At 40.4% G+C, this 25,379-nt stretch overlaps 1 protein-coding gene across 1 annotated transcript in view; it reads left to right on the plus strand.

Moving 5' to 3' along the window:
* Positions 1-25,379, plus strand: part of CAST (calpastatin) — a 97,546-nt gene that overhangs the window by 14,078 nt on the left and 58,089 nt on the right. Inside the window, exon 3 of the mRNA XM_065405995.1 lies at positions 3,081-3,152. Within this exon, the coding sequence (XP_065262067.1) occupies positions 3,081-3,152 (72 nt within the window). The remainder of the gene's footprint in view (positions 1-3,080; positions 3,153-25,379) is intronic.

Raw genomic sequence — 25,379 nt, forward strand, 5'->3', positions numbered from 1 at the left:
CAACCAGTGGGCCTCCCAGAACACTATGGGGCACAGAGGGAGTGTGCCCACTCTATTCCTCTTTGTATATGTGCCCTTAGATGGCTGGCTAGTGTGTGTAACTCCTGTTAGTGCTAAATGGAGTACATCAAAAGGTGAATATGCAAGTCAGGTGCATGCACTTTACTGGTTAGTCTAGCTGTATGTTAGACTTTTAAAGGGTTTAGATTGTTCTCCATTAATTTTAAATTTTAGATTGTAATCCAGCAAGGTGCTGAGTAGAGTCAGATGGTGGAAAAAATGGAACAAAAAAGTCACACAAAAAATTAACAATTTTTCACTGAAAATTGAAAAAACTTTGACCAACTCTAGTGAAAAGTAAAGTGAACTCCCGTTGACTTACAGTGGAGGTGGGCATTCATCACCTTACACGATCAAGTCCTTAGGGTCATATTAGAGCTGCTCATGTACAGTTGTGTGTAAGAAATATAGTGATGCCGTTTGGCTGAATATGCAATATTACAAATAGCCTCTACTTCTGGATCCCCCATGTTAGGTGAACTTGTGCAGTCACTCAAAATACCAAAGCATTCCCAAGAATGTTGTACATTTGTCAAAATGGGTTATTCTGTTGATGTTTTTGAAAGGTTATGTTTTTGTTTTAAAAAATGTTTTTAAATCAATACATTGGATGCTTGACCTCAAATTTAGGATAAAATCCATCTAGTCAAATATTTCAGAAGAAGTAAGTTCCAAATATACAGTAATTGAGCGTTCTATCATGCAAGACTTTTGAGATCCTCCAACTGAATTCATCAGGGAATTCTCTTTTAAAAAAAAATCTGTCATGATTAGAAGTATACTTAGAAAGTTGCACCTGGAGAAGGAAGTTAGTGGCTTTTTATTGTGGTAGGAACTCAAGAATAGAGGTGATATGTCTGATGTGTCTGTTTTTGGTTTTCCAGCCTCTAATAACAATCATCAGAATGCTGATTCCGATCTTGTGTACCCAGTTGCCGACTGCTAGTAACTCCATTGAAAATCCCTTAGGCATTTTTTAAAAAGAATTAAAAGATTAATGCTTTTTAAGCTAGTTAAACTGATTTACTGTATAGTGAATTTTAAGAAATTGAAACTGATAGTGTCCCTTTAAAATGTCCCTGATGCTGTAGAAGTGCTCAGTACCTACTGAAGTCCGTGGATGTTGAGAGCATTCAGCAGCATTTCTTATCCTAGGATGGTAATAGGAAAATTGGTGTCCGGATGTGTTTTATTTGTTTATTTTTTAAAATTATATATATATGTAAATCTGACACTGCACTAACATACACAATATGATTATGTACAAAATGTAATTCATTATGTGGATGCAAACAGATCATATCATCTCCTGTATTATTGCATGTTTAACATCTGGATAATGATTTTTTTTCAGGTGCTCCGGCTGTGTATGGAATTGATTCACATGGTTTGATTTACCTTGCTTTGTATAATTAACTACATGTTCTTTTGGGAAAGACTAATCCATTTTATTATACAGAGTAAAATATCACAAAAACTTCTGCCGTAATCCAAAGATCTAATCTGACCATCACCATGGTATCTGAGCATCTAACAAATGTATTAAAGTGAGTACAATTGTATTACAGCAGCAAACAGAGGCCCCAACGGATATGGCAGTCCTGTTGTGCTATACACTACATATAGCAAGAGGTAGTTCCTGCCCTGCAAAGTCTACAGTCTAGTGCAGGGGTAGGCAACCTATGGCACGCATGCCGAAGGCGGCATGCGAGCTGATTTTCAGTGGCACTCACACTGCCCGGGTCCTGGCCACCGGTCCAGGGGGCTCAGCATTTTAAATTAATTTTAAATGAAGCGTCTTAAACATTTTAAAAACCTTATTTACTTTACATACAACAATAGTTTAGTTATATATTATAGACTTATAGATAGAGACCTTCTAAAAACGTTAAAATGTATTACTGGCACGCGGAACCTTAAATCAGAATGAATAAATGAAGATTCGGCACACCACTTCTGAAAGGTTGCCGACCCCTGGTCTAGTACTAGGTTTTCAAGTAGTTTAAACGAAATACCTGCTGCTAATAAGGAGCTGCTAAGGAGGTGGTCAGCTATTCAAGAGGGTCTCTGCTGTGCCGTTAATCCTCTGGATCAGAGGGAGCCAGTTGAGGTGGTTCAGGCACCTGATAAGGATGCTCCCTGGGAGGCTTCTGTTGGAACTCTGCATGTCCCACTGGGTGGAGGCCCCCAGGACACACTGGAGGGATTAAATCTCCCAATTTGCCTATTGTGGAGGAAAAGGAGGTCTGATCCTCTCTACTGTCCATGCTGCTGCCATAACCCTCACCAGGCAAAGTGGCATAAAGGAAAAAGAAGAGCTGCTGCTAATTCTAATTAGCTAATTAATGCCACAATTCAGTTTAAAGCGAGAACAGTTGGGAAACTGACTTTGTTTTGAAAGGACACTAAGGTTAATTGGGATTAAAAAGTCATTTACTTTTAAAGTTGGTTTTGTTGAAAATCTAAACTTCAGGATTTCCTTGATGGTATTTAACAGTGATACAGCACTACATTTCTTTTCCAAAATGAACATCAAATGTACTGTGTCCTAGCAAACAAATTTGTGCAGCCATACTGTGACTGGATGCAATTTTTTTAGGTGTCCAGCAAGGCACTGATCCTCTAAACACTTAAGCATGTAGTTAGCTTTATGAATGTGAGTTGTCCCAAATGTACAAGCATCATCACACTAACAGTATTATTGGTTTTGTCACATGATGTATGGAAGTATGCGAAATAATTCAGTCTGCAATAACTGCTCTGCTCACAAGAAAACCATCTCAAACGATCTCTGGTGATCTAAATTCCTGAATTATAACTCTGAAAACTGCTTCAGATGACTTGTAAAGCAGACACTGAATAGAAATGAACTTGTTAGTATTTTGAATAAAATAGTCCAAGAAACAGAACCCTCAGAGAATCTTTTTTTTAATGCAGTATTTTGCTCCTCTTTACCAATAATTTATTTCTGACATAGTTATTTTTTTCCTTTCTTTTGTATTTTTGCTTTTATTTCACAGAAAAAACCTGCAAGTGCTAGTGCCAGTCAGCCTCCCAAAACACATACAAGTGGAGCTGCTTCCACCAGTAAGGTAACTTGCATTTTTCAGAGATGATAAACTTGCTATAGGGATTAACAATAATTGCATCAATGAGAGTTATAATAAACCTCAGTGTAGACTGGAGATTTAACTATATGCTTCTCTAAAAATACATTTTTGGTTTAGTTTTAAAAATAGTTATTCCAAATTTTGGAATCTGTAGAATTAAGCTGTTTATCCTAATGTGTTCTGGGTTTTTTAAAAATGTATTCTTTGTGGATTAGGCCCAAATCCTCAAGGGCATTTAGGTGTCTAACTCCCAATGATTTCAGTGTGAAATAGGTGCCTAAATACCTTTTTGATGTTTTGAGAATCTGGATCTTAGCATAATGGAGATATAATATGTTATCCAAAGCAGAATAGTCATATTTTCAGAAACAAATTCTGACATAACTGAACTGTTTGTTTTGTCGACTGAAATATAATGATTTGCTTGAATAGATAAATCTACTTTGGAAATTATATTCAGGTACAATTTTCTTAACTTCATTAACAAAAAAACCCTCAAACATTGAGGTCTTTGATCCAAAGCCCATTGGTGTCAAAGGGAGTCCCTAAGTGAACTGAGTGATCTATTTAAAAAAAAAAAAAAATAAATAAAGACGAAGATAAGTAAAAATCTCTTAAAGCTATGAAGTGATAAATGTTGAAGTATCTCAGAAAAAAACATTATATGAGTTAATTATACTTTGTATTAAGTGAAATAAAAGTTCAACTTCCAGAGCAAGTGGATGTGGTAGCTGACTTATACTTCAAGTATCAGAGGGGTAGCCGTGTTAGTCTGGATCTGTGCGACAAAGTCCTGTGGCACCTTTATAGACTAACAGATGTATTGGAGCATAAGCTTTCGTTATACTTGTTATTTTGCTACAACAACACTTCAGTTTTTTTGTTTCTGAGGACCTCATAGCATTGTGCAAGCACTGAATTAGATCTCACTGCACCACTATTAGGTAGACAGAGGGTGTCTGGGGTGGAAAGCAACTGCTGTTAAACAGCACTCAATAACATTTTAGTTTAGGACAAGAAGTGAAGAATACTCGTATTGAGCTGGAATTGCAGGCGCATTGAGGCAGAATGCCAGTGCCTACTAATAGTATGCCAGGACTTTAGTCCAGTATTGAGTCGAGAAATGCCACTAATATCATTTTGTGCAGGACCTGTGTTCCTTGGAGGTCTCCCATCTATGGGTTAAATCCTGGCCCTACTGAAGTCAATGGCAACACTTACATTGACTTCAGTGGGGCCCAGGATTGCACACCAAGTATGGGTCTGATCCTGTGGGATCTGACAAGATCATAGCACCGATAATTGTAATGATCTGATCGCTAAGTGCCAAAATAGAGGCCGATGCTAACAAATGGAGTGTAGACTATAAAGATGTGTAATACTAAGAAAAGCAATAGTGATAAAAGTAAAGCAATACATGGAAAATCGCCTTTAAACTCCCCTTTCATTTCTGTTCATGGCACTTTCATAAACAGAATTAGGGACTACTGATTTCAGGAAGCTTGGCAGGTCCAGGATACTTTCTGTGGCCTAATAATTGGCTGGGAAGAGTCTGCACCCCAACATACAACTGAAAGCCATTAATTCCCAAGAATTCCCTGCATTGAGTTCATTATTTGTGTTTTGAATTGAAAACTAAAACATATGGAATGTGCATGTTTTATTTTTATGGCTCACTAGTTTTATAGAATATCTGAGATCTTTTCACTTCTGTCTTCTGTTAGGTCATCGGTCTCCCTGCTCAGGAAGCGTTATTTCCTGTTGAACATGTACTAGTTCTTTGTTTAGTTTAGTTTCAACTGTCTCAAATGCTGGGCTTCTACCTCACTTTCCCAGAGGGATTTCTGTGCCTGATTGAGCTGATTGACAGGAAGTGTTTCTGCTATCAGATTACATTTTCACATTCTTAACTTCATTCCACTGCAAAATAATAATAATTAAGATTCCTAGCTATATTCTTTTATTATCCTAAATTATTTTTCTTCCTGGGTGTTTTACATCCATTCAGTATTTGTAAACTCTTGCCTTGTCTCCCTCCTAATTGTGGCAAACTTAGAATATACATATTTAACTCCTTCCGTTTTTCTCATCAGTGTATTCCCTCATGAATCCCTAATCGTTTTTTGTTCTTCCTCTAACTTCCTTCCAGTTTTTCTACATCTTTCTGATGTGGGCTAAAACTGAATGCAGTATTCCATGTGTGGTTACACATATTATATAATGCTTCTGCATATGGATCCTCAGATTGCATTGATCTCATGCTGTGTATCTTATTGCAAACTCATTTCTAAGGGCGTGTTGATACTGCTCTGCAGTTTGGATGGGGTGCGAATGTCAGTGAGCACCAAAGTGCTGTGCTGTAACTCCCCCATGTGGATGCTGTGGGCATGAGCTGAAAGGTCTCTCGTTCACACTAATTTATTCTTTAAACAGCATATAATGTGAATGTGGGCTTTGGATCCGGCCCATGGGCTTGCCCCCCGTTACTCTGCGGGCCCCACGCCGCTCTCAGCAGCGGCCAGCCCAAAATCCCTGCGGCCCCCGGGCCCTTGCCTCCAGGCACCGCCCCCCGCAGCTCCCATTAGCTGGGAACGGGGCCAATGGGAGCTTCGGGGGAGGTACCTGGAGGCGCAGCAAGGGCAGCGCACGCGGAGCCCTCCGCCCCCCCCGGGGCCGCAGTGCTTCCTGGAGCGGTGCGGGGCTGGGGACAGGGCAGGCATGTAGGGAGCCTGCCCTGGCCCCGGTGCATGCCGCTGCCACCCTGGAGCCCGAACCCCTCCTGCCCCCTAACTCCCTGCCCTAAGACCCCTGCCTGTACCATGCACCCTCCTGCACCCCAACTCCCTGCCCTGAGCCTCCTCATACACCCCGCACCCGTCCTGCACCCTAGCCCCCTGCCCTGAGCCCCCTGCTGCACCCTGCATCCCTGTGCACCCAAACCCCTGCCCTGAGCCCCCTGCTGCACCCTGCATCCCTGTGCACCCAAACCCCTGCCCTGAGCCCCCTCCTGCACCACAACCCCCTGCCTTCAGCCACCTCATACCCCCCCCGCATCCCTCCTCTGCCCCAGTCCCTTGCCCTGAGCCCCTTCCTGCACACCGCACCCGAACCCCTGGCCCTGCATACAATTTCCCCACCCAGATGTGGTCCTCAGCCCAAAAAGTTTGCCCACCTCTGCTCTAGGACCCTGTGAAGTGGGAGGGTCCCAGAGGGTGGGCTTCAGCTGGATCCAGAACATCTTCACTAGCTTGAGCCCCATGAGCCCAAGTCAGCTGGCATGGGCCAGCTGTGAGTTTCTAATTGCAGTTTAGACATGCCTAAAGGGGAAGGCCATCCGGTTACCGCCCCCTTGCTCCCCCTCTCTGGTTGATCTCCACCTTGGGGATGGAGTGGATGTGGGGTTTCCATATTTATCAGACATGTGACGAGCCAGAAGCTGATATGAAAGGAGCGTTGAAGCTCTTTACTTATAAATAAATAATAAACAAAAACCACAACTTTCAAGAATTTGATTTTATAAGCAGATATGAAATTAAAAAGTAAGTTGCTGTTATCCTGATATCTTTCTGTGATAATACCTTTTAAAACTACCAAATTGGTGTACAGCAGATGGATTTATTATACTTACATTTATGGTCACAACCAATCAGAGCACAGGGATATTATACAGTGACAATGTGTGGTTATTAATCAAATAGTATTCAGATAACTGCTGTGTGGCTGAGGAACAGGAGTAGTCAGTCAGATTTGTAATTTTGCATAACTGATACATGGCTTGTTTCAGAATTGTTGTACAGTCATTATGTCTCTGATTTGCTGCTGACTGCTAGTCCATATGCCCACAATACACATGGTCCCATCATCTTCTCACCCTTTCCTCTCCCTTACTGCCCCCAGTTTTCTCTCTTTTTCCCACTTTCACTTCTACCTGATTTAGACAACTCAGTCCAGTCCTGTCCTCCCCTCCCTCTGATTTAACCATCTCCTGTCTCTCAATTGGAATTATTTAAAAGTCTTGCCTCCTGAGTCCCTCCCGCCTCACCTCAGCAGTCCACAATAATAGTAGTTGCTATTTATTAATTAAGGTGAATTGGACTGCATTGGATTCCTCCAGTCAGCACTGTTCCTGTAGAAACCATAGTAGTAGATGGTACTAGGAGCTGTGCAGAAATGCAGACATTGATTTAAGAAGGAAAAAGGAGTATTTAGTATTGGTATAAAATACAATGGGTTCAAATCATTCCTGATGCAATTTGACTGACTTCAATAGTTACACAGAAATCAGGGATGAGTTTTACCTGTATATATATATATATATATATATATATATATATATATACACACACACACAGGTCTCTCTCTCTCTTATCTCCTAGTGCTGGAAGGGACCTCAAAAGGTCATTGAGTCCAGCCCCCTGCCTTCACTAGCAGGACCAAGTACTGATTTTGCCCTAGATCCCTAAGTGGCCCCCTCAAGGATTGAACTCACAATCCTGGGTTTAGTAGGCCAATGCTCAAACCACTGAGCTATCCTTTCCCCATGTTGTACCTACTGTCATTGTTTATGATAAACCAATGGTACACAAACATTCGTATTTCCACAGGCAGTATTTTCTTTTTTCACTTTGGATTAGTTATTCTAGCTGTGGGAAATCTTTACAGAGAGAGCTGCCTGTTTACACACTAAAAAAACCCACACCCAACAACAAACTAATAGAGAGGTGGAGCAACTGAGTCTGCTGGGTGGAGGATCCTCCTATGCGGTGTTAGAACTGGCTGTGTCATCCTCAAGTGAAAAAGGGGGTTGGCCAGGATTTCATTACAACTGAAACCAAGGACAGGACTGTATGCTGAAACAAAAACAGTTCTGTCATAAGGATCTTGTGCTACAATTAACTAGAAATTAGAATATAAAGCAACTGTACAAAGTGAGTACTGTTTTCTGACTTGCTTTTCTATCTTCTTATCTCTGCTTCAGGCTAATTACATGATATAGTTTCTTCTTTCTTCTCTCCTAGCAGTGCTCTGAACGAGCTGCTGACCTTATGAGATGTTTCTTTTATCTGGGCTGGAGCATTTCCAAACAGGCTGAGTGTACAGTGACTCAGTTCTAAAACTGTCTACTGTGTCCACAGTACTCAGAGCTAACAGGGGGACAGTCTTTCTGGATAGGAAGGCTGTTTGTACTCTATATGTGTTTCTGAATATTTGTTTTGGGGACAGAGTTGCAAAATATATGGTTTATGAGACATATGCTAAATTCTAAAGGAGGCAGAGAAGGGCAGGGGATTTAATCAACCTAGTTTTTTTTAGGTGCAGCTTCTATGTTCCTAGTAACCGTAGACATAGTTTGACTTCTTTATTTGGGGGAGGCAACTTCAATCAGGCCAATGGGTCATGTGGGGGAGGGGGCAAATTCTGTGCCTGCCTGAGGCTTTCAGTTTGGGGAGCCGCACCTCCCTACCCTCTCCAAACTACGCCCATGCTAGTAACTTAAAGTGCCTTTGCGTCAGAAGCCCATATTTTTTGACGCATGAATACAAAGTTTAACGTAGTTGTTAAATGTACCAAATATTGCATAGTCAGGGCATGGTAATCTGTACAAAAGAATGTGTGTTGTTATGGATATCGATACCTAAACATCCTTCAAACAAAAACAAGTGTTCAGAATAAGTCCATGCAGAAGAAACAGAAGCACAGTCATTAAATTGTTTATTATTGTTTCCATCGTAATACAGATGAGATTTATTGTGTAGACTTAGTATAGGTTACACCTAATATTTCTTAGGAATTTTTCATTATATTCATTGTAAATAAAACCATTGATTCATTACCATAAATTCCTTTGCTTGGTTTAAAACTCAAAATAAAATGGATTAGTTGGGAAAACAGGCTCCTGCCCCGTGTGAGGTTTTTCAGTTGCTGTGTTATACCCACTTCTCCTTTATCTACTTTGAAAGAGTGAAAACAAGTTTACCTAGCAAAGAGGTGCTTGAGGGTGAATTTAATCAGCTTTGTTCTATGGTGTTATTGCTTAAGAACTCTACTTTTTCATCACATTTTGTGCATAGGGGAGGAAACTTCTTTGTTATAAAAATTACTGGCTTCTCAGCCTTTCTTCTAGATAAAATGAGGATTTGCTTTCTAAACTGAAGTATTTCATGCCATCTATCCATAACATAGATATTTTATATTTTGAAGAAATAACTGAATGTGCATTCAAGGTGAAGTTAATCTCTGTCCAGAGGACCAGCTGAAGGCCTATTGCACTGCTCTGCGATTTAAGTGCATGAGCTGGCCATCTGTATCAGGTTGAATTTCCCCATTAGGTGTTCTCCTCTTAATATAGCATGGCAAGAAAATCCTCCAAATATTAATGATTAACCTGTTGAATTGGAGCTGTAGCTCTGCATGTGAAAGGATACTGTCAACTTGAAATCTAGCCAAAGTTGCAAAAAGTTGTAACAATAGTTTCAGGTACCACATCTGCCCCTTCCTCCCCATGCCAATTTTTATGGTCTTGCGATCACGTTTTCCTCTTTGTGTAAATGGGTTTTCTCTTTCCTCTTGCTGTGTTAAAGATCTACACAAATAACACAGGAAGCTGGGTAACATGCCCCACTCCTGCCTCTCCCCCCCCCCCCTTTGGGGCTCTGCATGGGCTCACCGGTCCACCCACACAAAGTTAATTGTAGGACTGAGGCTTAATTGACTATGTGGGGAATAGTGAAATGACTTTACACAAAGGTGCTGTCTAATGCACAAATAAATTGAAAAATATAGAGAAATATTTTTCTCTAGCAGTATTAGGTGTTACTCATAAATATCTCAGCTAAAACTTTTTCAGGCAGAAGAGTGTTTTCTTTATTCCTAAAGTAGATGGTTTCTCTTCTCTTCAGTAATATGCAAACTGGGGTGTATCTAAGGTGGTATCAGTTGTCCTGTAGCCAGTTGATACAAAACATCACCATTTAGTCACAAACATTTAGCTGTGAAGAAGACTCATTCTCCATGTTAGAGGTGACGTGGGGTTAGAAATCCTTTATCTCTAGCCCCAGTGCAGATGGCCTTAAGGATGAACCACCTTGCCATGAAATCTCTCCATAACTAGATCTTCATTGTGGAGAAGCCACTGCAGAACTCTAAAGGTCAGATTAAATTAACTCCAAGTATTTGACCAATTTTACTTTGAAATTTTCTCTTCATAAACAAATTCGCTATTTTTGAAAGTGATAGCGGGGACAAGGTCCAGAGTGGGGAGAGGGACACAGAAAGCAAGAGTGCTAATTCCATGGCATCATCTTAATGTATACCACCTCTTCCAGGTGGGCTTTGTTGCTGGGAAGATAGAAAAAGGAATGGAGTTTAGGGGAATAAATGATCCACAGTGTCCTTACTTCACCTTTCTCAAAAAACATGGGATTTTTTTAGGTAAATTAGTGTTGAATCTGACCCTGTCCATGATACCCTACCTGTGCTCAGAAACTATTCCTGAGCTGGAGGAAAGTGGCCGCAAGGGGGTCCCTGACAGCAGTGTTTTTGCAGGACATGTATTGCTAGGAGGAGCAAAGATGTAATGTAAATGTACAGATAATTCTGTGCCTCTGCAAGTCCCTGAAGATCTGTGTGTGAGGCAACTCCCTGCTTCTTCTTCAGGGGATACTGCATGTTTCTCTCTCCCTCCCTCCCCTGGTGGATGAATGCCTTAAAAATTCGGCTAGTGGAAACCCTGCAATTTCAAATCCCCGATAGGAAGAAGGCTGTATCGGGCATGATAGGGCCCTAAGAATATACAGATCTTAAATGTCAGTGTTGTATTTAATTCCAAAGGTGTTGTAGACTGGTAGATAGTGTGATCTGGAGGAATGAACATGGGTTTGGCAGTCAGGAGATTCTGAGCTCTGCTACTGACTTGCTGTGTGACTTTATTTGGGGATAATAACAGACTTTGCAGAGTGTTGTGAGGATTAATGTAATGAATGTTTATAAAGTGTGTTGAGCATGTGGAGCACTATATAAACTGGCTGTGTATCATTAGAACTAAGGTGATTATTTTTAAATTATTTTCTGTTGGAAATGCTTTGAACTGATATTCTCGACCCCATCATCTTATAAAAACATACATACAAACATATGAGCTATTCTGTGATTTTAAAATGTCTCTTGCTAAGAGTAATTCCTAGTCAGTTTTTTGGAAGTGCTAGTCATTATTTCTTCTTCTTTAGCTAATTTTGCAATATAAATATTAAAGTCCACAACCAGGTTCGATCCCATTGTGTTAGGTGATGTACAACCATAAAAAAATACAGTTTCTATGCCCCAAAGATCTTACAGATGTAATAGATGGATGAGAGAAACAAGCAGGCTGGGATGGGTTGAGGCAAACAGGATAACAATATAACGTGCATAATTCTTAGTCAGTCAGTAGTAGTGATCACATTTGACTTCTGTGTTTACATTAGACAAATAATGTACTTGTGTACATATGTACAGTGTTAGTGTACATGTTAAATACTTTATAGCATAATTTAAGTAAAACATTAAATGTAAGACTTAATTTTGAAATAATGTTAAGGGTCTTTTTTAAACTGACAAAGTGAACAAAAACCAGAACTCTTATCTACTGCTGGGTTTTGTACCCATTCCTCAGAAGCTTCTAGTGCTGGCCACTGCTGAGACAAGTTACTGAATTAGATAAACAGTTGGTCTGATCAGGTATGGCAATTCCTCTGTTCCAGGACATCATTTGTAAGGTTTTAAAGCATGACTCCAAAGAAGTACTTCTAATAATGAATTATGTTTGGACTGTGCTAATGATCCCATGTCTAATCACAGTTATTGCTAATACAGTTACTGTAGAAGTGGCAAAAGTAGCTTCCTTTTCTCACTTTATTTTATTGGCTATTTTTCTCTTTAAGTTCTGTGCAGATAACCATGGCTTCTGAAGCCTTGTTGATTTTTCATCTTTGGTAACAGATGTCTTTGTCACCTAGCACATGTGCAGCTCCTGTTACCTCAGTGGTAACATCCTCCTGCCCCACTCTGCAAAAAATCCAGTCTTTGAGTCAGAGTATCTCTGCTGATTCTTGTGAACACCAACTGACAGTTCTGAATTTTGCCAAATCTGCTAGGTTTATGTTGGAAATTACTTCTCTTAGAACCTATATCTTAACGTGTCTAGTTATGTGTGCAGTTTTATTCTGTTGGGCTTTCCTGTGGCTTCTACAGACTACCCAAATCTTTCTGTAATACAGTATATTTGTTTAATTTCTCCTTGAGAAATGTTACAGGCTTCTTGTACTGATCCTTAGCAGTGTTCCAGATTAAGTGACACAAACCCAACTGAATGTGGCACTTAAACTGATGCATGATGGCCACCCACACTTATTTCCTGAAAGTAAATTCTTTTTCCCGTTTGCGATTCAGAAAGCACTTTGAAATATTTGATGTTGTTAACTATCATTTCTGTAATATTTTTTGTAAATAAAGTAAGTATTTAGCTACTTCTTATCAGGGTGGATTTGATTTAAATCACTAGTCAGAAAGACTCGATTTAATCATGGTTTAATCGTGGTTTTCGACATAAAAGTGCATTCTTGTTGGTTGTTATAACCTTAACAACTCAGAGATAGATGTAGGTTTCATTTTTAGAAGGTACACACTATATATTTTTAAACAGTAATTTATTTTGAAAACTTTTCAGATTAGTTTTACAACTATATCAGAAAATGAATGATTGTTTGGTTATTTCATTTACCAAAGATAATTGAAGCAGATATTTATGAAGTCATTGGGAGGTGAACTATCTCCAATTCAACAGGTTAATCATTAATATTTGGAGGATTTTCTTGCCATGCTATATTAGGAGGAGAACATCACTAGACAGACATTTTAAATTGTTTTATTTAACTAAAACAACAACGTTAAGTATTCTGGATTTTTTTCTTCAACAGGAAACATATAATATTTTAACAAAACAAGCATATGTCCCTTGCTTCTCACATTTATCTCCAGACTTCTTCTCCTTGTCCAGATCTAGTCTGCCCCCAACAATCTTCTATTCATTGAACTTTTTGAAACTTTGCACTTTTAGAGAGAAGTAAAGGATTGACTCTGTGTACACAGATTTGCAGAAGGACAATAGAGTTGAGGTCTGGTATTTCTCACCTCTATATATTTATTTAAAAACATTTTTGCTGTTAACAAGCATGTTATCTCTGGAGACACAAATCCACAGTTTGAGAACTAAGCATCTCTGATAGTGCTCAGTCTAGAAGATATTGAGTCCCATTGGGTAGATAGAAAGATTAACCTAAATAATCTATACAGAAGCCTGTGGAACCCCATAAGATTGGGTCCCTAATCCATGAACTATTGGAACTCATTTACAAAATTTTTCTTAAACATTACATGAATATATTGTCTCATACTATAGAATTAGAATTTATAATCCCTCTTCCACGATACATTATAGCTCAAAGATATCTTATCTTAATTAAAACTAACTTTAGATAGGTTTTTTCCCCTCAAAAATCCAATTTAAATAAAAAAATTCATTTTTTTAATCCACCCTGCTTTTATAGCAGCACACAGTGACATTCCAGAGTAATCTGACTTTTTTGCCATTGCATGAATTAGAATCACTTTACTGTAGATAAACCAGGTATTTCCAATACTTGCAGGTATAAGGTGTTAATTGAAGCTGGACTTCAGTTGAAAAAAATGGAAAATAGTACTGTGTCTATTTAGAGTTGCTTTGATATTGAGGATTATTTGCAGATATTCCGTAACTACAATTATTGTTACAGATTTCTACAGCTGTGTTTGCTGTAGCAGCTAGAGTAGCTATTACATTTATTACAAAGAATAAAACACAAAGCAAGACACAACAGAACTGTTACCCAGTAGCTTGGCAAAATAAATGTCTTGCATTGTATCCTGAAGATGTTCAGACTCAGGCTCTTAGGGGAGAGCATAAAAAGAAATGATCTATGTGATAATTCCCTTGACTTCAATGGAGTTATAGAGGGAGTTTGATTCAACACTTTTAAAATGTGCTTTGACTCTGAATACTTCCTGTGGATTGAGCCTAAGAAATAACGCATTGATCAGCATGCTTTGTGGCCACACACAATATTTCGAGACTTTTTTTTTACATCACTGTTCATGAAAATGACAAGAAAAAAGGAAATCTAAGTAATAATTTGAGTGAAATGCACAAAGAATTAAATTTGAAAATGAAATACGTTGTAAACTTTCAACAGGACAAAAGAAACCTTTTACAATTAAACAACGCAAACGGAATTTGATACTGAAAAACTGTCTCTTGGAGAATTGGATCTGTGATGCAATTTTATTTTTAACTCTACTCCAAGCACTTAGTGGAAATGAAGTGGTTTATAGTCATGTATTCATAAACTGAGAGTAGAGAATGAAGTTCACATCAGACACATGCTGGCTTGCTTTCCAGACCACTTCCAGAGTACTGTCAGTAATCACAATGCAGTTTTAAGCAGGTGCGGTCCTCATACAGAAGAGGTGTAGGGCTGAGCAGTACTAAATCTTTATATACAACTGACCTTTTGGTTTAGGTCTGAGTTGAACAACACTTCAAAGAAACAAACAAAAAAAACCTTTCATTTGTTTTTAATTTAAACCAGGACTGTGGATAGGGTGCCAACTTTATTTATTTTTTTGCACAAAATTGAACACCCTTGCCCCCCTTTCCCTGAGATCCCGCCCTGCCCCCCCACTCACTCCATCCCCCCTCCCTCTGTCTCTCGCTCTCCCCCACCCTCACTCACTTTCACTGGGCTGGGGCAGGGGGTTAGGCTGTGGGAGGGGGTGAGGGCTCTGGCTGGGGGTTTGGGCTTCAGGGTGAGGCCAGAAATGAGGGGTTCAGAATGCGGGTGGAGGGGTTGGGTGCGGGCTCAGGCTGGGGGTGTGGGCTCTGCGGTGGGGCCGGGGATGAGGGGTTTGCGGTGTGGAAGGGGCCTCAGGACTGAGGCAGGGGGTTGGGGTGTGGGCTCAGGGAGGGAGTTAAGGTGCGGGAGAGGGTTCCGACCTCGGTTGGAGCCCGCACCCCCTCCCGCACCCTAACTGCGGGGTGTGGGAGGGGATGCAGGCACCAGCCGAGCGGTGCTTTCCTCAGGTGGCTCCCGGTCGGCAGTGCAGCGGGGCTAAGGTAGATTCCCAGCCTGCCCTAGCTCTGTGCAGCTCCTGGAAGCAACTGGCATGTCCGGCTTCTAGACGCAGGGGTGGCCAGGTGGCTCTGTGTGGTGCTCGTTGCCCGCACCCGCATGCGCCACCCCTGCAGCTCTCATTGGCCGCGGTTTCCAGCCAATGGGAGCTGCAGAGCCGGCGCTTGGGGTGGGAGCAGCACACAGAGCTTCCCTGATCGCCCCTGCAGCTAGGGGCCGCAGGACATGCCGGCCGCTTCTGGGAGCTGCGCAGAGCCAGGGCAGGCAGGGAGCCTGCCTTAGCCCTGCTGCACCGCCGACTGGACTTTTAACGGCCTAGTCAGTGGTGCTGACCAGAGCCTCCAGGGTCCCTCTTCGACTGGGCATTCCAGTCGAAAACCGGACGCCTGGCAACCCTAGCTGTGGAAATGTGGTTGCTCTAAGGAAGATCACACTAATAGAGATCAGTAAGGCTCTTCATATTTATGTACCTTGTACCTCCTGTGATTGTTTAGCAAAAAGATTAGAAAGTCATTTAAGTGCAATAAATTCAAATAAAGCAGCCTTAACATAGTTAAATCATTTCAAATCAAATAATGCTAAGTAAGGTACTCAAGTTATTCAACAAATTCCTAATACACTCTGTCAACAGATAACGACATATCTATTTTACACCCTTAAATATCTTTATCAATCTCTTGTTCGTGTAGAACTGTTTACTTGCCTTGTTTACTTCCTTTATAATTTTTAATATCTTGGAATGTAGGTGGATGTCAGTTTGTTGTCTATGGGCAGAGTGAATGCGACATCACTTAGTATTTCACTTTCTTTTGTCCCCTAAAGCTGCCTGACTTGAATCACTGTTGCTTTTATAGGTCCATATCATATGAGTGAAAAATTGGGACCTTCTTGTGTAGCCAGTTTATTTTTAGCTTCCTGTGGCTCTTCTACTGAAGTGTATTTCATGATCTGATATTCCGTAATATAGCTCTTACTCATTATGCACTCTGTCTGCTCAGTTACTGCACAAAGATCATTCCTCTTTCTCTATAATTCTAGATTCATCCTTGTATTTTGAAATCCACTTAGAAAGTATTTTGCAAATGTATACTGTTTTCACTTTTGTTACTGGCATCCATTTGAGATTTCCGACAGAGCTGATATATATACACAGACACACAACTTATTTAAAATACCTGATGAAATATACTTTGATTTCAGTTTTTCTTAGAATTGAATATTTTTAGAAGTAGGTTTTTCCATCTCTTATTTCTAAGGTGTTTTTTAAATAAAATAATGTATTTCAGGGAAAAAGCAGTATGTCTCTCAGAAAAGCTTTTATAAAAGAAGGAATATATTGGTTATTATAACCTACTCTATAAATATACGACTCATCCAAAGTACTTTACATGCTAAAAAACAAGAATAACATACAAAAAGAAGAGTTCAAACTATTGGTAAAGATGTAATATCCTAAAAAAAGCCAATTCTTTACAGACATTATCTGTTTTAAGGTTCATATTTGTTCAAACTCCAGTTCCTGATGCATAAGACTCTGCAATTCAGAGTTCCCGTTTGTGGAAAAGAGACCAAATAGTTTAATGTTGTCATTTCAGAGTAAAAGCTTTCATAATGCAGCTGTTCTTATAGATCTCACCTTACCAGATGTCTAAATTATTATTTGTTTATTTAGCAGTATTTACATGTGAAATACTGTAACTCAGATCATTTTAAATTCTTGTTTAACCACTTTTCTAAAAGAATAATCCAGATTTGCATTGATAGGAAATAGTAACATTTCAAGTACAACCTTAGGGCTGGTCCACACTAAGCCCCCAGTTCGAACTAAGATACGCAACTTCAGCTACGTGAACAATGTAGCTGAAGTCGAAGTATCTTAGTTCGAACTTAAAGGTTCTTACCGCGGGTCCACACGCGGCAGGCAGGCTCCCCCATCGACTCCGCCTACTCCTCTCGCGGAGCAGGATTACCGGCGTCGACGGCGAGCACTTCCGGGATCGATTTATCGCATCTAGACAAGACTATACTTGCCGCCGAACCAGCGGGTAAGTATAGACGTACCCTTAGACTCCAGTGCTGGAAAGATTACTGTGTGTGCTTAACTTTATGCACCAGAGTTCCATTTACTTCAGTGGGGTTACTCATAGTGTGTAAAGATGAGCACAAGTGTAAATTTTTGCAGGATGGGCCTTAAAGTTTGTTCTCGGACTCAGACCAAAATCTGTGCACCCACAAAATCAGACTTGATTTACTGTGTTGGCCAAAAACTCCTTGAATTATGAATGAGAGATCTAGACTCAATGGAAGGTGTGTGTGTGTGTGTGTATATATATATATATATATAATGAGAGAGTCAGAATTAGGCCTTATCTGTTTTTATTCACCAATAAAAAGGCTAGAATAAGAAAAAGAATATGCTAGATCTCACTTAGCAAAACATTACCGTATTGAAAGGATACCTATTGCAAAAACCGTTCTTTGTGATGTGAAAATTAGGAAGAATTTTCCTAATTCCTCCACTTAGGAAGAAAAAATCAGTTTCACACATACAGAATGGGAAGAGACTGTCTAGGAAGGAGTACGGCAGAAAGGGATCTAGGGGTTATAGTGGACCACAAGCTAAATATGAGTCAACAGTGTGATGCTGTTGCAAAAAAAAGCAAACATGATTCTGGGATGTATTAACAGGTGTGTTGTGAGCAAGACACGAGAAGTCATTCTTCCGCTCTACTCTGCTCTGGTTAGGCCTCAGCTGGAGTATTGCGTCCAGTTCTGGGCACCGCATTTCAAGAAAGATGTGGAGAAATTGGAAAGGGTCCAGAGAAGAGCAACAAGAATGATTAAAGGTCTTGAGAACATGACCTATGAAGGAAGGCTGAAAGAATTGGGTTTGTTTAGTTTGGAAAAGAGAAGACTGAGAGGGGACATGATAGCAGTTTTCAGGTATCTAAAAGGGTGTCATAAGGAGGAGGGAGAAAACTTGTTCACTTTGCCTCTAAGGATAGAACAAGAAGCAATGGGCTTAAACTGCAGCAAGGGAGGTCTAGGTTGGACATTAGGGAAAAGTTCCTAACTGTCAGGGTGGTTAAACACTGGAATAAATTGCCTTGGGAGGTTGTGGAATCTCCATCTCTGGAGATATTTAAGAGTAGGTTAGATAAATGTCTATCAGGGATGGTCTAGACAGTATTTGGTCCTGCCGTGCGGGCAGGGGACTGGACTCAATGACCTCTCGAGGTCCCTTCCAGTCCTAGAATCTATGAATGAATCTATGAAAATTGCAGGAAGGGGAAGTTTTTTATCTTGGCCTGGCCATGGCAATGCCCCCAGATTCCTCTTCAAGCTCAGTCCTGCACAGATTCTTGATCATGCAGGACTAGTAACCATAGTGGTCTTTATCTGCTTGGCATGATTCACTACAGATAACTCTCAATATTTGAATTTTTGATGCTGAGAACAGAGTAAGAGCATGAATCTAATATGTGCACAACACTGTATTTGCATTTGTTTATAATATCATGCATACAATACATGTAGTGTAGTATGGGTTAGTTAGCCAGATGGAGTTAGCTCTCCTAGTGCTCACAGCTAAGAATGGAATTTGCTGATTAGACATTTTTGTCAGTTCAGTTTTATCCTCATGTTGGGCTCCACCTAGTGTTCTCGGTGCATACTACTCCTTTGGATTTTTCACCCTCTCTTGTTACAAGAGAATACCGTAGTCTCAATGCAACTTCAATTCTGGGTTTAGTTAAATTACATATTGGAGTTGTTTACTTTAATAAACCACAGCCCACTGCAGATTACCATATTTAGTTCATTCTTCATGTTCTTGACTGTGAGCTCTGGTCTCAAAACAACAACAACAACAAGTTTCTGATTTTCTTATTGCCTACGGGGGAGCCGATTTATTTTAAAAATATTTTTCTTGTGAACTGTTTAAAGTTGTGGAAGGTTTATGGAATTCTGTGTGAATAATTATATGGGTACATTGATGATTTTCTAACAAGGAGGTCTTCTGTTTATTAGTTGAGCTAATAATGAATGTTTATGTTGACTTATAAACACAGTAAATATGTCTAGGATACATTATTATATGAAGATTCAAAATCTGTCTATTAAGGAATTTTCCCAGTAAGGTCATGATTCAGCAAACTTTGCCTGTTCCACAAAGCAGTTTAAGTACTTGCTTAACTTTAAACACATGCTTAAGTCCCATTGATTTTAATGAGACGTAAGCACGTACTTAAGTGCTTTGCTAAATTGGGGCCAGAATTAGTTTCATGGTATGATTTTAGCAGAAGACCACTAAAGGTTTCTGCAGAAAACCAGAAGTTAGTAATAAAGAGACTAACTTTTGCCTCCAGTGATTTTTTTTTACAGTTTTCTAGGATTATCTCCCCAGTAATCAGCATGACAAATAAAAAGATTTGTTTATAACATACAAGGTTGTAAAGTCAAACAGAGATAATAGGTGCTGGCCTTATGCTCTTGCAGGTTTTTGTTTTTTGGTTGGTTGGTTCTTTTAGTGATACACGCCTGAATGTAACTTTAATTCAAATGGAAGTGTTAGAAAATAAATCCATGTTGATTATTCCTACATAGTACCTGACTAAAGAAACCCACAAAAGTAAGCAGTCTTTAAGCCAGAAGTATATTATAGGCACTTTTTTTTTTTTCATTTACATAATCTTCAGGTACTTAGTCTGAAATTTCTGCTATCACTTTCTGTTTTGAGTATTTAACCATGTACAGACTTCCACATAGTCCAGTAATTTCATTGTGAAATAGATGGGCATGTATTTCAGAAAACCTAGTTTCATACAGTTTAAGGTCAGAAGGGACTATTAGATCATCTAGTATGACCTCCTGTATATCACAGGCTATTCCATTTCACCCAGATACCCCTATCTTAAGCCAGATTAGTTAGACTAAAGTATTTCAGTCCTTAGGAGTCTAAACTGTGTGCCACAGGGATGGAAGATATGTTCACATGATCCCAGCCTATAAACCACACCCAATGCTTCAGAGAAGGTTTTTTTTTTTTTTTTAAACCTAAGTTCCCTGTCAGTCTGACCTGGAGGAAAATTCCTTCCAGATCCCTAGTTTGGTGAGCACGACCCTGGGCATGTAAGGGCTAGTCTACACTGGCAACGTTAAAGCGCTGCCGCGGCAGCGCTTTAACGTGGCTTGTGTAGCCGCGGCAGAGCACTGGGAGAGAGCTCTCCCAGTGCTCTAAAAAACCCACCTCCACGAGGGGCGTAGCTACCAGTGTTGGGAGCATGGCTCCCAGCGCTGGTGCACTGTCTACATTGGAGTTTTACAGTGCTGAAACTTGCTGTGCTCAGAAGGGTGTTTTTTCACACCCCTGAGTGGAAAGTTGCAGCGCTGTAAAGTGCCAGTGTAGACAAGCCCTAAGCAAGACACACCAGCCATGTATCTAGAAAGAGGATTCTTTGAACCAACTCAGAACACTGGTCCACCCTGTCCAGCGACCTGTGTTCAGCTGTGACCAATGTCTGGTGCTTCAGAGAAAGGTGAATAAGAAAACAGCCACTCGCCCACACAGAATACATCCAGCCCATTGTGCACTGCAGGAGGGAAAATCCTTCCTGACCCCTGCAAGTAATTGGCTGAAGACCTGAAGCATGAAATAAGATTATAGTCACTGTTTTAATGCAGAGCTGCAGGTTTTAGAAGTGTGTTGAGGGCAGTGCAGTCTATCCTGGTCTCCCCATGGCTCATGAAGGAAGGGAATGAACGGAAGATTCAGATTCATGGATTCCAAAGCCAGAAGGGACCACCACAACTACCCAGCCCAACCCCCAGCGCACACAAGCCATAGAATTTCTCCCTGAAGATGGATTAAAGCATATTTTTTAGGAAGAGATCTAATCTCATTTTTAAAGACTCCAAGCAATGGTTAGTCCACCACCTCCCCACTTAAGCTGTCCCAATATTTAATTATCCTCACTGCTAGGAAATTGCATCTTATTCCAAAGTTGAATTTATCTAAGTTCAACTTTTAGCCATTGGATCTAGTTATATCTTTGGCAGCAAGGCTGGACGCCGCCCCACCCTTCCTCTCTCCCCAGCCATCCCTGCCAAAACACACATTCAAATATCTTTCTATCTTTAAGTACCTACACACAGTGGTCAAAACACCTCTCCAACTTCTCAACATTTAACTGAATAAGTTGAGCTCTTAAAAACCTCACATCATAAAACTTATTTTCTAGCCCCTAGATTATTATTGTGGTCCTCCTTTTAACTCTCTCTGGTATTTCCATATCATTCTTGAAGTGTGTATACCAGAGCTGGACACTGTATTCTGGTAGTGGTCTTACCAATGCTGTGTACATAGAGGCAAGATCACTTCCCTAGTGTTCTCTCAATGTGTATATATTCACTCAACTCATTTATTTTAAGAGAGGCATAATTTTCCTACACTTGTTTTTAAAATGTATTGGAATGACATGTTAGTTGTTAATGTACAAGAACCGCAGTCACTGTGTGAGATTGGATGAATCCTGAATTGTTTCCGAGACTATAAAATCAACATTTGTTATATTTGTAATCCATATGATTACATATGGCTGCATCTGCTTTGTGGCTGATTTGGGGGAGGGAACCACACTAGGAATTAAGAGAACCAGATGAGAGGGTGCTCCAGGTTAACAGCACTTCATTCAGATTTCAACCCCTGCATATCTACATTGCCAGTGTGCCACTTTTTTAAAGCTTTTGAACAAATTTGCGGCCAAATTTATGTCTTGGTTACATATATGCAACTCCCCGTCAAGTGCATTGCAGGAGGGAAAATCCTTCCTGACCCCTGCGGGTGATTGGCTGAAGACCTGAAGCATGAAGTTAGTGGGAATTGTGTGTGTATAAAAGAGCATAGTGTTAAGTAAGCATTACCTTTTTTGGGGAATCCCCATAGGTTTATGGAGGGGATAATGCTGTGTGGGGCAGCCTCTGGGTCCAATTCTTGGCCCCTTCTTACCCACTGAAAGGTTTCCACGAGTCCAGGGAAGGCGAGATGGAGGTGGCTGGGGTGATCACCCAGGTTTTCATCTCCTTCATCCATTCAGGTGGAATGAAAAATTTAGCTCATAGCATTTTGTACCTTCAAAATATAATTCAGATATTAACTAACTGATCAACCAATTAACCTTTACAATAGCCTTGGAAGTGGGTATTATTGTCCCCGTTTTACAGACAGTCAGACAAGAGGTTAAATAACATGCCTGAGGCCACACAGTGAGCCTATGACAGAGCCCCAGGTAGGAAGAAGCAGCAACAACTTTACCAGAAGTACTACCAGCCCAAATTTTGCCGTTAGATACACAGCCATAACTGAAATCCCTAAAATCAGTGAAGGCAGAATTACACTCTATAATAAGCACTTGGAGTACACTTATCTTTTAGTTGTGATAATACTGAAATAACAATAGTGTTCTGAAGCAAATACACTCTGTTTTGTGTTGACCATATATGTTTGACTATGTAATCTTTTTTTAATGTGTCCTGTTTGATATAGGCCAACAAGAGCACAATATTCTCATACTATAACAGGGTGTGCCTCCAAACATGTTAAAGCCTCTCCAAGTTCTATTTAAGCCATGAATCAGTCAGCTATTGTGCTAGTTACTAGGTAACATTTTAATATTTATCTCCAAGCCTGACATACATTTCTGTGTTGCATCAGAGGACAAAACTTGATCTGTTCTGTATGTTTAGATTGTGGTAAATGGAGAATATAGGTTTTGTTTTTTGTTTTTTGTTTTTTTTTATAGCAGCATGTTGTTGGCTAGTACACATGGACATACACACCACCATCAAGAACAGTAAAATGAAACCATCCAAAATTGCCTCACGTTAAACAGCCAACTTGTTATATAGGTGGTCTAGCAGATATCAAAGAAGCATGACACTTTTACATATTTATTTATTAACATGCTTTTTTTTTGCTCACAGATAAGGGGGCCAGATTGTGCCAAGTCCTTGTGTGGTACAAGGATTGGGAGGATAAAAAATCTCCCTCCACTGCCTTGTAATACCCATTCAAGGGAAGTGCCCGAGGCAGTTGAAGTCCTTGATCACTGGGGACCACAGGTGGGACGGTCCTTCAGTGCATCCCAGGGTACACTATAGCCCAGAAGGAGTAGGAAGACCCTGATAGCACTGTCCTACCCCCTCCATGCTATCCTGTAGAGCAAGTCACCTGCAGGAGGGGGACAACCTGTGCTTCAGGCCACTGAGGTAGTGGTCTGGTTTCCACGCCACCCACACTCAGGCCTTTTCAAGGGGGAATAGCTAGTGGATCCACATAATTGTTGACCCACCAAGGCCAAAGCCAATCTTTTCTCAGACTTTTCTCCTTGAAGAATTAACCCCTTCATCTGTCGTCCTTAAATAAACAGACATTCACAACACTAAGTGAAACTGTTCTGTGAGGTGTTTTAACAAGAGATGGAGACAGTAGCTGTTGTTTGGCATAGTCACATTAAACAGACTGCCTTTGTTAAAAGCACTTGATGAATACACTGTCCGTTATTAGCACAAATTACAATGTTGTGTGCACACACAGTGTTTAAAAGAGGAAGATGTGAATGCTTATTGCATATATTTCAACTACTCTCTGTATATTGTAAGTGAGAAAAAGGTGACTCAGAAGAAGTGTGGTGATGATGTGTATGTAGCATTACGTGTTTGGGGGTGGTGTGCTCATCTGTGTTAATGTGCGTCTTTACTACATCACAGTGAGGGTGACTACTATGAGATGGGGTGGCACAGATACTTGTTAGTCATGTAGCAAGAACTCAGGTGACTATATGTGTAATCTGCTTCTGCCTCAGGGTATTGTGTTATAGAACAAGATATAGAGGCCTCATCCCCTGGAGTTTCTGTTACCTGAGATAGATTAAAGAGGTTGTCAAAAGGAATATTTGTTTCAACCCTTCATGTAGACATCTTTATGGGTTATGATGCATTTTGTTTTCAGAATGTGCCTTTACTTTTCCATTTTTGTATTGCATCCATTCTGGAGAGAAAAATGGACTTGTTTACATACAGTACTCAGAACACTTCTATAGTTAGGTCAGTTGTATGTTGTATCCCAAGTACATTTGGAGAAAGTAAACCTGTGACAAATATGTCCAGGATATAAGAAAAGGAGTGGAGTACAAGCCTGCTTGTAAGAGTTAATTGTGCAGCATAGCTCCATTATTGCCTTAATTAAAGTGACACTATTCATTTGTTTTATTTCTGCTGAAAATATATTTACCCACAAATTTTACACGTAATATCTAAGAATCCTATACTTAGTTTGTTTACTTTGTGCATTGCGATGACACTTTGTGTTATAAACAGTTTCACTGTTTATCTTGTACAGTTTTTCCTCTTCGGTGTGGGTCTTTTATACAGCAGACCAGGGAGATAAAAATGTCTTTTGAAAATAGAAAAATGTGACTAAATCCACAGTGTGATAGAGCATGGCTGCCGCATAGTGCACTCAGCTGGTTGAATGTGGCACTACCAGCCGCCTTCAGTTTCCTTCCTTCCTTCCTTCCTTCCGTCTCTTCATACACTGGTCTGTGCTGGAGATGTGACTTAGCCCTCCAGCTGACCCAAAAACAAACAACTCCTTTCAGGATAGCAAAAGTCAAAGTAAAAATCCCAACAAAAAAGGAAGGTTCTTCAGCCTTTCAGGGATTTCTCTTCGGGCCACCCTTTGGGCTATATTTGATTAGTCTTTCTAGCTCTGGGATAGAGTACTTGGCCTCCCAGGCTGGTTCCCCTGGAGTACCATTCTCTGCCGCTGCTGGGGTTCTGTTCCATGTATCCTTCCCTGCTCTAGTACAGAGCACTGAGCTCCCAGGCTAGTTCACCTGGAGTACCTGGCCTCCTGCCTGTGGTTCCACTCCCAGACTGATATGTCAGCCATTTTATATAAGGCCCAGGTGTCCATTAAACTATCACCTGACCCTCCTTAGTCCTGCCCCCT

Source organism: Emys orbicularis, chromosome 6, assembly GCF_028017835.1.
Source record: "Emys orbicularis isolate rEmyOrb1 chromosome 6, rEmyOrb1.hap1, whole genome shotgun sequence".
NCBI classification, from domain to species: domain Eukaryota; kingdom Metazoa; phylum Chordata; order Testudines; family Emydidae; genus Emys; species Emys orbicularis.